This window comes from Fusarium redolens (assembly GCF_020744475.1).
Source record: "Fusarium redolens strain MPI-CAGE-AT-0023 chromosome Unknown BKA55scaffold_16, whole genome shotgun sequence".
NCBI classification, from domain to species: Eukaryota; Fungi; Ascomycota; class Sordariomycetes; order Hypocreales; family Nectriaceae; genus Fusarium; species Fusarium redolens.
In genome coordinates, this window is record NW_025763679.1 from 463,933 (window position 1) to 478,484 (window position 14,552).

Below are 14,552 nucleotides of genomic sequence, written 5' to 3' on the forward strand. Positions count from 1 at the left end.
TGCATCATTGTTTTTATATCCGTAATGACATAGGCTGACAGGAACAAAACCTTGGCTGAGGATTTTCGCGTGTAAGCGATTGGCCAGGGATTGCTTCAGTGGCTGACCGGAAATTCCGCCTGCGGCGAAGTCCTCCAAAGCTTGGTAATAACCGCGAGGAACCCGTTGCGATGAACGGATATAAGATGCCTCATTGTCTCAGGCATGAGAACCCAAAGTAAGCAACTCTTTCATCTGATTTTCAAGACAAAACCAATTAGCAAAGTTTATAGCAAGAGTTTTCATCATGCCTCCTCCCAAAGGAACTCCCAACCCTCTTGAAGGGCCTGGTAAGCAAGCCCTCTTTGCGTGACTTCTTATGCATGAATTGACCTTCATGAAGGTGACTATGACGTTACCTCGGTGGTGCACTCCGATACCTATCCTGCCATTGACCCAAAGAACTTCAATTTGAAGGGCAAGGCAGTCCTCATTACTGGAGCATCCCGAGGATATGGCCAAGCCATGTGCGCAGCCTTTGCTCAAGCTGGTACTTCTCGTTTCATTGTCGCTTCTAGGTCCGATATGTCAGCAACCGCCGAGGTTATCAAATCTGCGGCAAAAGAAACAGGCCACCCAGAGCCAGAGGTCCTAACCATCAAGACTGATGTCGGTGTTCCAGAGAGCGTTGATGCCTTGGCGCAGAAGATTGACGAAGCGTTCGGTTACGTTGACATCGTGATTAACAATGCTGCATTCATGAAAATGGTGTCCATGCCTGAGTCGGAGCCTGCAGACTGGTTGCAGACCCTCACGGCGAATGTGTTTGGACCTTATCTCATTGCACGAGCCATGGCCCCTCTGCTTGTCAAGTCGGAACTCAAAACTATTATCAACATCAGCAGCGTCGGAGCTCATCTCGTGTCGCCGACCCTGAGCGCATACCAAATCTCCAAACTGGCGGTTGTCAGATTGACAGAGTTCATCTCGGTCGAGTACGCGGACAAAGGAATCATCTCATACTGTGTCCACCCCGGAAACTCCCCGTCGGAAATGCTGGGCGGAATCGAAGGAGTTCCCGAGTTGTACAGACCAGGTCAGTCTATCGGTTTAAATCACTACCAGCAGTTGCTAACATGAGTAAGCGTTTGTTGACACTCCCGCTCTTTGTGCCAACTCATTGGTGTATCTGGCATCGAAAAAGCGACCGTGGCTGGCGGGACGTTACATTAACCTCACTTGGGATCTTCCGGAACTGATGACGAAGGAGGAAGAAATTGTCAAGGGCGACAAGCTCAAAGTTCGTCTTGTCACTTAGTTAGATATTTACTAGGGCAATGCACAGTGTTCAACTACAGAATTTATCATGCACTTGAGATGTCAGAAACAAAGGCGACTGTCTGAACTGTATGAAATAATTATTATGTATGTAGTCTATCGAGGGGTATGTTGAAAAATCTATGTCGTCCAATCCGTACAAATACACTTTTAGTCAAAGTCCTCTTACTCAGCCAAGTGATCCCTTTATTGTTGCTTGCCTTCAGCAGCGTTAAGATTCTCCAACTGATCCAAGCATCTCTTTCGGATACCGAAAAATGCTGTCACATGTCCAACAACCCACCAAGCAAAGAGAATAGGAAGTCCAATGTGAAGGGAGTTGCCACATCCAGACCAGACCTGGATGAGAATGATCCATAATGAATGAGCAGGGAATATGTATCCAATGCGGTAGAAACCAGCTGTAAGTTCAAAGGGGAACACGACAGAAGCCACGTTCATCATGAACCAGGTAAGAAGGAAGAAAGGCGTAAGAGCCATGGGAATGTAACTTCCAATTAGAGTTTCCAGTACCTGGAAGTTGACATCCATGAAAAGCCAGAAGGTCAACCAGGAGAGGGCAAACTGTCCACCAGAAACACCCCAGTCTTCACGGAACGCCCAGATGTAACCAGTGACGGTCAGTGCATAGAGAGCAGAGAATACCATGCCGTTGATGAAACGCATGATAAAGAGATCGCGGATGCGCATGTTCTTGTGAAGGCCGAACTTGTCGTAGATACCGTTCATGGCGAGGACGTAGAAGAACTGGCCAAGGATAGCCATGACAATGTTGATGGTGTTGTAGAGGTTTCGACTTCCCTGGTTGGTGGGCTGGATGATGTCGGGGGTACCTTGGATGGGGTTGAGATATGCTTCGACGGCAGCTGGGTCACTGCTGTTGACGCTTCGTAGGGCGGATCGACCCTGTTGGGACTGGTAGTAGCTACCTCTAGCAGCCCCAATGACCTTTTGTAAGTTGGGAACCAAGTATCCAGAAGCGACAGTAGGGTATCGGGCGCTGTTGTAGATATAGGTAATACTGTCGGCAGGGTTGTAGTTCTCCGCAGCAGAGCCACCTTCATAAGCAGCAGCAAGTTTGTCGGAAGAGCCCTTGTTAATGTAGATAGCGCCCCAGTAATCGGCGTTGCAGACACCATGCTTGACATCCTTTGCCTCGGGGTAGTCGTCGGCGGATCGAAACTCGAGGGTAGGGAAAGTCTTGTCCTGGAAGTTCTTGTATGCGTTGGCGACAGACTCTCCAACAGCACCACCATCGTAATCGACGACTAGGATCTTCAAGGCTGATACTCGATTTCCGACCTTGAATGTGGAACCGAAGACGTATGAAAGGTCGGCGAGGAAGACGACGAGAATGGCGACCATTACTCCTGTGAGGATCTTGATGACGAGGCCTCTTCGGCCGTGCCATGTTGGTGAGTTGATGCCATGCCGTTGTGTGTCCTCCATGACGGCGGGCTCGTCGTGTAACGTCGGAGCAGGGGATGACGACTGTTGTTCTAGATCGACTGTCATGTTGAAGGTTGAACTGAACGAAAGGGGTATGTGATGTTGAGATGCAGGGGCTGAAGGGTTTTAAAAAGTCAGACCACGATTAATGGAGGTCGGTAGTTGTTTATTTGTCTATGTACTAAATTAATAGATCCGAAATTAAAAACAATCGTGCGACTCTTGCATATCTAAATAGCCAGATCCGTCTGATCCATGGTGCCATGTTATTATTTTGGCTGCATATTCTGGACTCTTCAGTTCCTCCGTCGTAGGTCGGAAATCTAGACAAGTCCGAGCAGCGAGGTGAGTCAACCACACGCTAAACCCCATAGGGGCCTCGCTCAAGGGCCCATGGCGATCATTAGGTGCTAAAGACCGGCGCCGGCTCGCGTCGCGACGTGGCCGACATGGCCGACATGGCGCTAAGATAACTGTGATTACAAAAGATGCCCACTTCCACCTAAAAATGTGACTGGAAGGATTCGGTCTTTCGTGGATCTACGGATAAGCTCGATAAGCCGGTCGGTCTTGCGCACTTCTTTTCGCCGAGACCACGATTTACAGTATCTGTGGTTACGTGACATCTTCGCTGCGTTCATTTACGTCATTTTCTTTGTTATTGACGAAGCAGATGATTGTCATCAACTTTGATCATCACCAACAGACCGATCTCAGCTGCTCAATTATTGCTGTGCCACTACCAATAGCTTACCAATATTGCCCATAACCTGATGAAACAATGTTGAATGTCGCCTCCCATCCAGTCACACTTTTAGGTGAAGGTGTGCATAATTTCCAACGGACAATTTCCTTTAACTCCGTGCAACACCTTATCAAGCCCAGTACGTGGTTTGTGTAGCACTGCACTTTGGCCATGCAGAACTTGCATCCCCTTTGACGTCGTAAAAAAACACAGAACCTGTAATGGGGTAACACAATAACCAGTTGATATGCATGTACTCTCGGATATATGTGCCGGTATTGATGAGCTTGCTTTGAAGATTGAATATTATATATTGTGCAGCATACGAGTATTTGAGTTCTTGAGACGTGTGTGCAGACTTTTCCATACGCGGATCCGCGCCATGGTTCACCCTGGTCCTAAGAAGCAAATCTTCGATAGCCTTCCAGTGGCACTTTCTAGCTCTATCAGCCCCCCTGTACTGTCATTGGCAATTGGGAGCAGCCCTGTAACAACTGATGTAAAGTGCACAGTTGCAGGGTAGTCACCCCGGAAATGTCTATCTTCGGGCATTGAGCTTCAGCTCCGTCTCCTATCTCGGAGAGGGACTAACAGATGAAACGCCGGACACCCTCAGCATTGATTCGCTACCCGTTGGCTCGGGTGGGGACAGCTTAACTACCTAGTAAGCAACGGGTGGACAGGAAGAAGTATCTGCTGAGCTTAGTCTGTCTTCTCACCACGAGGTTGGATGCAAGGTTTAACTTCTAACTCCCGATGGCACGCCACCAACCCCATCACTGTTTTGTAGCTGATCGGTGATAGTTAAGCAGTAATAGCTCCGACTCCAGCAAATTTCAATTCGTTTGAGTATTTTTGTTGAGTACTGCAAGTACTTGCTTACATCAAGCCGACGCTACAGGCTAATTCCAACTGTAAGACTTTGATCAGCTGGCCCGACCCCAACATGGCACGGACGCGTGTCCATCATCCAAGATCATCACGATGGATACATCGTCAGGTGATCGATCGATTGACTAATTGCAATCTGCCATGAGCCTATCATGAGCTCCCTTACTTTGGTTCTGAGTCAAAACGATATATCCATAATGAATGTTGACGATCCATGCGTCGTTACGTACGTCTATCGTGAATATCACAAATCATATCCCGCCATCCTCACTCCATCGGAGGTTTTACAAAGTTAAGGTTAAGGCTAGCCGTTCCGCTGCCACTTGTCATCCATCACATTCTTCGACCATGCATCAAGTTCCAACTACCAACCAGCCCTGCAAAGACACTGGCGGGTAAGGCGGCAGAGGTTTTCCTGACTGATTATCGCACCGTGACATAACAACAGAGACACTGATGGGGGCACCACACCGCTTCAACAAATGACCGGAAGAGAAAGAAAAGTCATTGGTAGGTGTGATGAGATGGAAACTTGAGCTGGAAATAGGTCTCCACTACGCCCAAGTCCAAACCTGCTGGTCTTAGGCTTATTACATGATAAGCCTCATAAAATCCTGTAATTTCATGGAACTCGCACATTCAATTCGCAATATGGCTGAAAGCTGAAGGTGCAGAACACAATTTTTGCCAGCCGGGACTAACCATGCCTTCAGCCCCTAATATTAGCTTCTCAAGTAAACTTCCGCTCGCGACGGGCCGCTCGATCTAGATCCCGCCAGGTTATGTAACTGACAGCTCATCTAGCGCACTTGGTCAATGCCAAGCTGCCATCCGGAATACCGCTGAGGAACCTCCGCCTGACCGACATCCGCACCACTGATATTCGCAGTTCCGAGACATTGGGGGCCCAAACACTGCTCCATTCCGGTTTTGTGAGCCAAGAGACGGCACAGACTGCCATGACAGTTCCCGCCTCTTCTTATTTGGACGACTTGCAGATTTTGATGCGGTGATATCAAGATTGACAGTGCAGTTATGTGACTCGGATGTCTTCCCCGGTCGATGTTGGTTGCGATGAGATCGTAGGTTGCATTTGGCTTCACAAGACTAAAGTACTCAAGGGAGAGATGTCGCGCCCTGTTACAGTAAAGGGATGATGGGTGCCCTGCAAAATGATTTTCGTATTCACGCAGTCGCGAATGCGAGTCGATAGAGATCAGCAGACAGTTGATTCTCATATTTCGGGCATAGTAACGGTTTGCAGATCACCTTCTCTGTACCACTCATATCCATGAAGCTGGTGTCTGGAACTTTCGACGTTGAGACAGGACGTTGGCCCTTAGTGTCGATCAGACTGATGCAAGGATGGCCAGGAATGGAACGGTACTTGTCGCTTGACGTGCGGCTGGGGTAAGGGGAGCGTCCTATTGTCTCACAATTAGAATACTTTGCGGGGGTTGACTATATGACCAAGTTATTGAATGAAGATTTGTTTTCAAAAGACAGCTTCTCGACCAGAGCCCTGCGGTTGCAGCTGCAGATAGAAGACAAACAAGACTTAGCCAAGATCCATGAGACTAAAGAAGTGATATGTGAATGTAGATGCAGCTGGAAACCTTACTGATGCACATCTGAGTCAAAGCCAAGTTTATCGGATCTTCACTTCCCAGCTTCATCTCGAATCCTTTTCACTGCCTCGAAGATATTCAAGTCAAGGGGCAGACTTCAAAGGTTCCGGTCCATTCAGAACGGTTCTTCACCCTGATCGCCTGCGAATCAACCGATGCCGTAACATTGACAGACGCCTATGACATAAATGGCAGCGGAAGGTCTCAGAATAGTAAGAGTTATCATGAAAGTTGCCAAATTGAGATATCACATACCAGACAATTATGCTTCTGGCCCAACGCGGTAAGACAAACTTAATCGCCAGGACGTTGAGCCCGTGCAACCCCAAACGTCTTCGCACGGCTACGGGATGATTTTGACCAGGTGGGACTACCAATAGCCTATGGAAAGTAATGTATCTATCGTGAGTTTCAACTCCGTGGGATGACGACTGTCTGTGGAATTCGGCCGGCCCCTCATCCCTTGTGGTTTTCAGACATTCACAAAGGCTGTGATCGTTGAGCAGGGAGGAGAGATGTCCTGAGGGACTTCTTATCTTGACTCTGTATGGGCTTGCATATATATAAGAACCCTTCTTCGTCCCTCCTCATCAGTCCATCTTCAGCACTCACAATCACACTCTTCCATCACAACAATCAAACGATCACTCAATCTAAGATCTCTCAGATCCCCCAAACCATCAACATGAAGGCCTCACTCATCCTCGCTCTTCCCGCCCTCGCCGTCGCGGCTGCTACCCCTCAGGTGGAGGAGCGACAGCTCCCATCCCTCTTCAACCCTGCCTGTCTTCTCCAGATCACTGGCATCACCCGATGTCTCCCCAACCTCAGCCTCGACAGCATTATTGGAATCGTCGACGTCATCGGCTGGTAATTTAACCGCTATTTGCTTGATTCGAAATCAAAATACTAAATATTTCGTAGCCCTCTTGCAATTGCTGGCGATATCGCTGCCTGCCTCAACGTTCCCGGAACCAAGTAAACGGATCCACAAACAATCATTCACTTCTTGGAGGATGGGTTGACTATTATGTCACGGATAGGGAAAAAGCCTCACCCAGAATCAGATACTTGAATTGACAATCTTGAGGCACAATATTTTGATCTTGACACCTGTGAGCTATATTTCGACTTTACTTGAATGAGACGGAAAACAGCCAAAGCATTGACACTTGGCCTTTCAGTCGTGATTAGCTTGTACTCAAACCCAGCTGTATATAAATATTCGAATACTTATCAATACTGCCTCTTGACTTGGAGTTTCTAGATATAGATATTCGTAGTGCACTCAAGACTTCTCCAACTTTGGTGGATATCGCCTCAGCCTTGGGCGAGTTAGACTCAAACTTATGGGTGATGAATTTAGTTTCAAGCCCCATCAGCATTTGAAGGGACCTCTTCTCAATTTCATTTCTTACATCACGCCGGCGACTAATCGCAAAAATGGCTAACAGAGTAGTGTTTTTGACTCCCAAGCATTTGCAGAAGTTCATCCAAGAGGCTGAATCCTGCATTGTATTTAAGATCCTGGCGATAATGGGTGTCCACGATGAAGATGGAGAAAGGCGGCTGAGCGAACCGCCCACGACACGCGAGGAATTGATCAAACTTCTCACCCAGGCCTTCACAACACTTGCGAAAGGCCCTGGAAATCCATTGGGCATCGTAGCTTTGAGGATTCACGCCGAGGGTCGTCTCAAACATCAAATCTAGATTAAGAGCGAACTCGAGGAGCGCTCCACGATGAGAAGTACCTGGCAGTGCAGCAACGACACATTCTTCGTTGTCATGGAATCATTGGCTGCTGCCAAGCTTCAAATAAAATGTCTCAGTTTGTTTCACGATACCGACATGAAGCTCTTTGCCTTGGCTAGCGATCAACTCAACATGATTGACTGGGACAGGCCTGATATCGCGCATGTGCTGGCGACTGTGACATCACTCAATACTAACATCTCAACGCGGGTCTTTACCTTCAGGTAACGTGACGATGATCCTGGCGAATTTGGCGATACGGATTGGCTCGAAAGAGTCACAGACTGGACAGCGCCTCAGATTCGAGATGAAGGAGAAAATAAAAGCAATTTTACTGGACTTGCAAGACTTGTCCAGAAATGTCCTCAGCTTCAAGACTTTGCATACCAGGCCCTTGGTATTCCCCTCCCCGGGCTTCCTGAACTGAAAGGCTTCAGGTTCCCCAACTGGAAGATCCTGCAATACGTCTCAGAACTCCCGACCCTCCCCAAACTCGATCGATTGACTATACGGTTCCAACTCACGAAGGAGTCGATCATTCTCAACCTTCTCAAGCGAAACCGGCCTGGAGGACTGTTCATAGGACCTATGTGGCTAGACCCCGGAAAGTCGTTCAATCTGGTTCCGTTCACTTGACGAGAGTAGAGATATGGGTGATCTCAAACAATTCAAAACCTGGCGATAAGAATTCGATTTCATAAGCTAACAGGATATCTTAATTCCAAATTGTACCATAATGCTCCAGGCCTTGAGTATTAACCTAAGCTGCTCTCTTCTTACCCTCCTCGGCAGCTAACTCAACTCCCTTGACTGTCTCATCGACCTTCGACAGGAAGACGGAGTGCGACGCTTTCGAGTGGAATTGCACGGCATTAGGACCCAGCATAGCTGCCATTTGCTCTTGAACTACGGGGAATAGCGCCTTGTCGTCATCGCAAAAGAAGTACATGGTCTCGATATCATGCCATGGTTCATATGTGACAGTATCTGTGAAAACACGGCCTGATTGATGCTTGAGCGTCTTCATGGCGCTGTCAAGCGCCTCGCCACTCAGATCATGGTAGAAGACTTCCTCTGGGGTGTCTGCGTACACGTAATCTCCCTGGTGTTGGTTAGAATGGAGTCTGCTCGAGTAAGAATACTCGGATTTGCTTACCTTGGGGTTCATCCAGGGCAGGAATTGGCCGCCGAGCATTTGCTTGATGCTCAGACCAAGAGGTGTCACGAACGCGGCTAGGTACACAAACATGATGACACCGCCGGGAAGACCTTGTTCCTTGCGCCGACGGTATCCAAGCCCCTTCACGGCATTGGCACCGACCAAACCACCATATGAATGAACAACAAGGACAATCTGTTCTCCTTTATCGGCTAGACGTTGAAGGACCGTTCGGACAGCATCGGCATCATCATCAAGACCCTTAGTGGGAGGCTCTGCGCCAACCGATGGATACTCAACAGCTTCGGTTGTCCATCCTCGGCTGTGAAGTGCCTCGCGAATGGGATCAAAGCAAGAAGCCAAGTGCCAGGCACCTGGGGCGAATACAATAGTAGGATCGGAAGACATCTCGCAGAGAAAGTTTAGATAATGTAGTAGAATCTGGGGTAAACCAGGTTGTTATCGGGACTGCTTTTATACACACGGGTAGTCGAACTAATGCATATTTGGGGTATAGCTAACCCCTTCTCCTGCCCCGCGGGGTATGCGTCGCTCAACTACCGGTTCTAGATGTTTGAGATCTACTGCGACCCACCATTTGTGTATTAGATGTGTTCTTTGCAGCTCTGTTCTACGCCTTCAAAGCTTGCTGTTGGCTGTAAACGGAGCTTACCTGGCTTCCATTCTTTAGCTTCGACTTTGGCGCCCTTAAAACATGACAATGCCCTCCTCTGATAGGTCAACACGCCAAATATTTCAAGAACACTTCATGAAACCCAGCATCCGAAGCTGATAGTGGCCACGTGCCGATTCCCCAGCTTGAAACTCAGTCGGTATCCAGAATTCTGCGGCTTATTTTGATCTAGAAGATCGACTCAGAAACTACCGAGTCAGTCTCCGCGGAAGCAACGTGGAGATTTTCCCCGCAAAGGAAGCCCCGAGCTCAGACTCCAAATGCGTCGGAAAGCAGCGAGTGGGGGTCGGAAGCCGGGTGTTTCCCCATCTTCTTGGCTGTTTCTTGGTTGTTTCTTGGTTTTCTGGTCTGGAAGAGTCGGATGCATCTATGACGGCAGAATGGGGACTAGCTAGCTTTATGGAGTGAGCAAAAACATCTTCACTCCTTATTATTAAAAGACCAAGACCTACTCACGGCCTTGTGTCAATGCTTCAATCAGATTTCTTTCTTTAATCATCATTTACTAATCAACATGGCTATCTCGTCAAACACTACGAAGCCATTCGACATAGCCATTGTCGGTGGTGGTATTGCCGGTCTAACTCTGGCTATCGCCCTTCACCATCGCAATGTGCCTGTTATGCTTTATGAGCGAGCCGACAACTTCCACGAGATCGGCGCAGGCGTCTCATTCACTCCCAATGCCGTGCAAGCGATGAAGATGTGTCATCCTGGTGTACACGATGCTTTTCACAAAGTCTGCACCTGGAATGGCTGGGAGTCTAAGCGCAAGACTTGGTTTGACTTTCTAGACGGCACCACCGAGGATGACAATGTGGCTTTCAGCATCAAGACTTCACTCGGCCAAAATGGTGTTCACAGAGCTCAGTTCCTCAACGAGCTCATTCACCTTCTGCCTTCAGATAAGGTGCAATTTAACAAGCACATTGATAACGCAGTGGAAGAGCCTAATGGCAAGGTTCGCATGCGCTTTTCCGATGGCACGACGGCATATGCCGATGCTCTGATTGGCTGTGATGGTATCGGATCTCGCGTCCGTAGGATCCTTTTTGGAGAGAATCATCCATCTGCACGACCTCGGTATTCTCACAAGTATGCTTATCGTGGTCTAATTCCTATGGATAAGGCCATTGAGGCTGTTGGTGAGGAGAGGGCGCGAAATGCATGCATGCACGTAAGTTGATGGCCCTTTTGCGCTGCTGGACATGATATTGACAAGTCTCAGATGGGACAGGATGGTCATGTCTTGACCTTCCAAGTCAACCACGGCGAGAAGCTCAACGTTGTCGCGTTCCGCACAGATCCGAATGAGTGGAGTGATCCTACAAGGCTCACCAAGACAGCGCATCGCCAGGATGCTTTGAACGACTTCAAGGGTTACAACAGCACCGTGACAAACCTTCTAAAGCTGACAGAAGAGACTCTCAGTGTGGTATGTTCATCGTCCAGCGGCATGAGTTGAATACTAATTTTCACAGTGGGCTATCTTCGATCTTGGCGACAACCCCGTCCCAACATTTTACAAGGGCAGAATAGCTATCCTCGGCGACGCCGCCCATGCCACAAGCCCTCACCACGGTGCCGGAGCTGGTTTCTGTATAGAAGACAGCGCAGTCATGGCAGAACTTCTCGCCGATGAGCGTGTGCAGAGTCTCTCGGATATTGAGGCTGCGTTTGCCGCTTATGATGAGTCAAGGAGAGAGAGGGGCCAGTGGCTTGTTGATAGCAGTCGATTTGTCGGCGATGCGTATGAGTGGAGGGCGAAGGGTGTTGGAAAGGATATTCCCAAGATTGAGCAGGAAATCAACGAGCGAATTGGTGTAATTTCTAATGTTGAGATTGCCAAGTCTTGCGAGATGGCGAGGGAGTTGTTGAACAAGAAGCGAGCCTAGACAGATACCTCTCAAATTCAAATAATCTTACACAAAGGACAATACTTGATCCAGTCTTATACCCACTATATATCCATAAAAAAAAACCATATACTTCTTCGTATTCAAGGTCCTCCGTCGGTAGGTCTCATCTTTCTGGGGAACAAACATATCATCGAATCTGACTTTAAGACTCCATCTACAAACAAGGATGTTAATCAGTGGGCAGAACGTTCTTCGTGGGGGACTTACTCAGAATGTTCTCCAATACCTCAAGTGCACCCTAAACTCCAATGTAGTTGTGGACGAGGAAGCCGAAGTCGTCCTGGATGCGCTTGAGACACTCTTGCTGCCACCACTTAAAGCGATCTACACCACTCATGGTGAAGAACCAAGGCCAGTCCGGGTGAAGTGATGCGAGCTTGTCGAAAGACTTTTTATCATTCTCCTTCTCAGCATTACTCGCAGTCTCGCCTTCTGCTTCTCCTTCTCCCTCTTCCTCATCCTTGTTATCATCCTCATCCGCTTCGTCATCCTCAAACTCGCCACAAAAGCTACCGTCTTCATCCCCAGGAATGGGCAGACAGATAAAATCCCAGTCATCAGCACCTTCACCATTAGTAACAGTATCATCCTGCTTCATAGCCTCATCTCTCATCTTCCAGCATTCATCAGAGAGCTTAAGGGCCCCGAAGAATGCGACGCTTACGCGAGCCTTTGCGAACTTGAGAACTTTCCGCTTGTTGAGCTTCATGGGTTCGGGCGCTTATAGACGCCGGCTGGTCCTCGTGAGCCCCATCGTGAGGACATTAAATTTAGTATGCTCTTAATTGTTTGAGAGTATTTGATGCATTAGCGGTGTCCTCTAGACGATAACTTTGCGCGATTGAAATGATTCTTCTAAATTCAGGTTGAAACTAGGTCGAGAAAACCACATTCAGTTGTGCAACGTTTGCTTGGACTTCTCGAACCTTGCAACATCAAAGTTCCAAAAGGATGCCGCATTAATTTATAGATATTGAATTGTAAATTAAAGTCTCAACCAATTCGCTTGAATAATAACCTGTCCGTTCACTCCACTGTGACCAGCCGTTTACAGGATGACCTGTCGCGACAGTATCGCCCCGCGACTTCAGCATTACACTCAGTGTCTCCATTGCTCGACTATGTCGGATTCAACATTAATGTTTGTATTCAAAGCTTGGATCTGGGGTTCTTACCCTTAATGCCAAGCGCCTCAGCCTCTTGAATTACTGTGGTCGGGATATGCTCTTCCAAGCTTTCATTTTCTGGTTCCCAGCCGAGGACCTTCCGAGCCCGATCAGCTCCGGCGCGCGCGTTTGTTCCCAACAGGACAGATCCATGGGAGATGATGCTGTCTATTTCCTTTCCATCTAGACTGTCGACTTCTGTGGTTGGAATGAGATTGAAGTCGTTCGCAGCGACAGCGATGCGACGTGAGATTTCGGCAAATGACTGCAGTCAATCTGTTAGCATGAAAATCTGGGCTGGTTGACGATGCAAAACTTACCAGTTCTCCAGCACCAGTGAAAAAGAGGCCATTAGTCCCCCAAATGTTCTCGTCCTGATTGCCCTCAACCGCTTTCTCAACCAAACTGAGAAAGATGCGGCTCAAATCAGCGATGTGAATATTTCCCCATCGACTTTCACCAGTGCCAACTTGCAGACCCTTCTTGCGCTCCAATGTCGCTTTGGCGAGCCCGGGAATTTGCATGCTGCGCTGATTGCCGGGACCACGACCTTGGCCGTAAATGATGGGAGGAACAACAAGCGCTGTCTTTATATGCGAGTCTTTCTCTGAAACGGAAAATATGTAATTATCCACTGCACGGCTTGGGTGTTGCTTGATGAGCGACTTGATCGAGTCGATACCGGTGAGATCATTGTAAATGACATCACTGCCTGTGCCAAAGACTCGCGACTTGTCGGCGAGCTCACCAGCCGCCAATGCGCTGGCACCCGAGATCTGGATGTAGTATGGGGGTTTCGCGCTCTTGGGACTTTTGGAGAGAGCTTCGTAAATGGTCTGAACACTCTTCAAGTGGCCGGTGGCCGCAAGATCTTTAGATTGAGAGTCAGTGCAATCCCTTGAGATCAGGGACAAGGATGGACTTACGGAGCACGACGTCAGCATCTTGGGCTTCCTGTGCGATAACATCTGCGTCGTCAAGTCCGCCAGTGACGATCTGCACCTGACTATAACCCTTGGTTATAGCAGCTCCTTTTGAAGCATCGCGGACCAAAGCTCGAACCTTGTATTCGGGGTGCGACTTCAACAGCGTGTGAAGGACATCACCGCCAATGTAGCCAGTAGCGCCTGTACTGTTTTGTTTCCAGCGGGTCAGCTAAAGTTACAGCAGATGCGGGGTTGAACTAACAGGAAGATCTTGGTCATGGTTGATGTTTGTCGAGTAGAAGCCTGGGATGAATGTTTGCTATTTTTCTCTTTGAAGAGGGGCAGTTTGCATATTTAACTGCGTGCGAAAATGTTGAACATGTGAAATTTGAAGTTTTATCGCAATTGGATTGCTTCATAAGCAGCTCTTGCAACAAACGGCTATTCTCGCGCCATGTTGAAGGTGCAGTTTAGCGGGGCACCCTCTGTATCCCAGGGTCGCCTATACTGGAAAGTGTCCCCGACGCCCTGAAAGAAATCTGATGACAAACACGCTGCGGCTATTATCGTACCTCGTGTCACTTCACGGCTATTGTCGCAAACACAAATGACGACATTGGCTTGCCTTATTCTGGATCAAGTCTAGAACACCAGGGAATTCCGCGGACCGGTGATAGCCTATATCCCGTATGTCAATAGCTGAAAACATTATGTTGTCTGTTGGCAAGTCTTTGATGGGACGCCTGTGAAGCTCTGGTTCATGCGGAAAAAGGGTCAGACAGCTATGTATATGACCGCTGGGGAGGTTATCTCACAAAGACACTGGTGAACGGGCGTGAAATTATGTTTGCGCCTGTTATTCTGTGGCTTGAAGGGGCTTATTAACTTTCACGTAGCAACTAT

General features: G+C 48.3%; 8 protein-coding genes across 8 annotated transcripts; 4 read left to right on the forward strand and 4 right to left on the reverse strand.

Annotated features, from left to right (window-relative positions):
- The first annotated feature begins 195 nt into the window (after positions 1–195).
- On the forward strand, positions 196–1,327 carry BKA55DRAFT_578690 (uncharacterized protein). Its single transcript, XM_046193750.1, has 2 exons — positions 196–329; positions 383–1,327. Exons 1-2 carry the CDS (start codon positions 287–289, stop codon positions 1,117–1,119), a joined length of 780 nt encoding a protein of 259 aa, XP_046045006.1. The 5' UTR covers positions 196–286; the 3' UTR covers positions 1,120–1,327.
- Positions 1,328–1,351: 24 nt separating this feature from the next.
- BKA55DRAFT_578691 (uncharacterized protein) lies at positions 1,352–3,135 on the reverse strand. Its single transcript, XM_046193751.1, has one exon. It carries the CDS (start codon positions 2,830–2,832, stop codon positions 1,504–1,506), a length of 1,329 nt encoding a protein of 442 aa, XP_046045007.1. The 5' UTR covers positions 2,833–3,135; the 3' UTR covers positions 1,352–1,503.
- A 3,580-nt stretch (positions 3,136–6,715) lies between these two features.
- BKA55DRAFT_694501 (uncharacterized protein) lies at positions 6,716–7,012 on the forward strand (the record flags this gene model as incomplete). Its single annotated transcript, XM_046200048.1, has 2 exons — positions 6,716–6,900; positions 6,955–7,012. The coding sequence occupies 2 exons, from the start codon at positions 6,716–6,718 to the stop codon at positions 7,010–7,012; spliced, it is 243 nt and encodes an 80-aa protein (XP_046045008.1).
- Positions 7,013–7,473: 461 nt separating this feature from the next.
- On the forward strand, positions 7,474–8,421 carry BKA55DRAFT_694502 (uncharacterized protein; the record flags this gene model as incomplete). Its single annotated transcript, XM_046200049.1, has 3 exons — positions 7,474–7,695; positions 7,744–8,009; positions 8,061–8,421. 3 exons carry the CDS (start codon positions 7,474–7,476, stop codon positions 8,419–8,421), a joined length of 849 nt encoding a protein of 282 aa, XP_046045009.1.
- BKA55DRAFT_132078 (Alpha/beta hydrolase fold-1) lies at positions 8,412–9,788 on the reverse strand. Its single transcript, XM_046184840.1, has 2 exons — positions 8,942–9,788; positions 8,412–8,887 (listed from the first exon to the last, which is right to left on the reverse strand). The coding sequence occupies exons 1-2, from the start codon at positions 9,350–9,352 to the stop codon at positions 8,546–8,548; spliced, it is 753 nt and encodes a 250-aa protein (XP_046045010.1). The 5' UTR covers positions 9,353–9,788; the 3' UTR covers positions 8,412–8,545.
- Positions 9,789–10,023: 235 nt separating this feature from the next.
- Positions 10,024–11,595, forward strand: BKA55DRAFT_651554 (uncharacterized protein). Its single transcript, XM_046197321.1, has 3 exons — positions 10,024–10,815; positions 10,867–11,073; positions 11,120–11,595. Exons 1-3 carry the CDS (start codon positions 10,153–10,155, stop codon positions 11,531–11,533), a joined length of 1,284 nt encoding a protein of 427 aa, XP_046045011.1. The 5' UTR covers positions 10,024–10,152; the 3' UTR covers positions 11,534–11,595.
- Positions 11,596–11,795: 200 nt separating this feature from the next.
- BKA55DRAFT_694505 (uncharacterized protein) lies at positions 11,796–12,266 on the reverse strand (the record flags this gene model as incomplete). Its single annotated transcript, XM_046200050.1, has 1 exon — positions 11,796–12,266. One exon carries the CDS (start codon positions 12,264–12,266, stop codon positions 11,796–11,798), a length of 471 nt encoding a protein of 156 aa, XP_046045012.1.
- A 116-nt stretch (positions 12,267–12,382) lies between these two features.
- On the reverse strand, positions 12,383–14,103 carry BKA55DRAFT_578697 (uncharacterized protein). The gene is made up of 5 exons (XM_046193752.1): positions 13,912–14,103; positions 13,650–13,855; positions 13,044–13,594; positions 12,733–12,988; positions 12,383–12,676 (listed from the first exon to the last, which is right to left on the reverse strand). Exons 1-5 carry the CDS (start codon positions 13,926–13,928, stop codon positions 12,657–12,659), a joined length of 1,050 nt encoding a protein of 349 aa, XP_046045013.1. The 5' UTR covers positions 13,929–14,103; the 3' UTR covers positions 12,383–12,656.
- Positions 14,104–14,552: the final 449 nt, after the last annotated feature.

Coding starts and splice junctions, on each gene's coding strand:
- BKA55DRAFT_132078 (XM_046184840.1), bottom strand. CDS start 9,352: ATGTCTTCCGATCCTACTATTGTATTCGCCCCAGGTGCCTGGCACTTG. Junction 8,888..8,941: donor TGCCCTGGATGAACCCCAAG/GTAAGCAAATCC, acceptor AACCAACACCAG/GGAGATTACGTGTACGCAGA.
- BKA55DRAFT_578690 (XM_046193750.1), top strand. CDS start 287: ATGCCTCCTCCCAAAGGAACTCCCAACCCTCTTGAAGGGCCTG. Junction 330..382: donor CAACCCTCTTGAAGGGCCTG/GTAAGCAAGCCC, acceptor ACCTTCATGAAG/GTGACTATGACGTTACCTCG.
- BKA55DRAFT_651554 (XM_046197321.1), top strand. CDS start 10,153: ATGGCTATCTCGTCAAACACTACGAAGCCATTCGACATAGCCATTGTC. Junction 10,816..10,866: donor CGCGAAATGCATGCATGCAC/GTAAGTTGATGG, acceptor GACAAGTCTCAG/ATGGGACAGGATGGTCATGT. Junction 11,074..11,119: donor CAGAAGAGACTCTCAGTGTG/GTATGTTCATCG, acceptor TAATTTTCACAG/TGGGCTATCTTCGATCTTGG.
- BKA55DRAFT_578697 (XM_046193752.1), bottom strand. Junction 13,595..13,649: donor AGATGCTGACGTCGTGCTCC/GTAAGTCCATCC, acceptor CTCAATCTAAAG/ATCTTGCGGCCACCGGCCAC. Junction 12,989..13,043: donor TCACTGGTGCTGGAGAACTG/GTAAGTTTTGCA, acceptor GATTGACTGCAG/TCATTTGCCGAAATCTCACG.
- BKA55DRAFT_578691 (XM_046193751.1), bottom strand. CDS start 2,832: ATGACAGTCGATCTAGAACAACAGTCGTCATCCCCTGCTCCGACGTTA.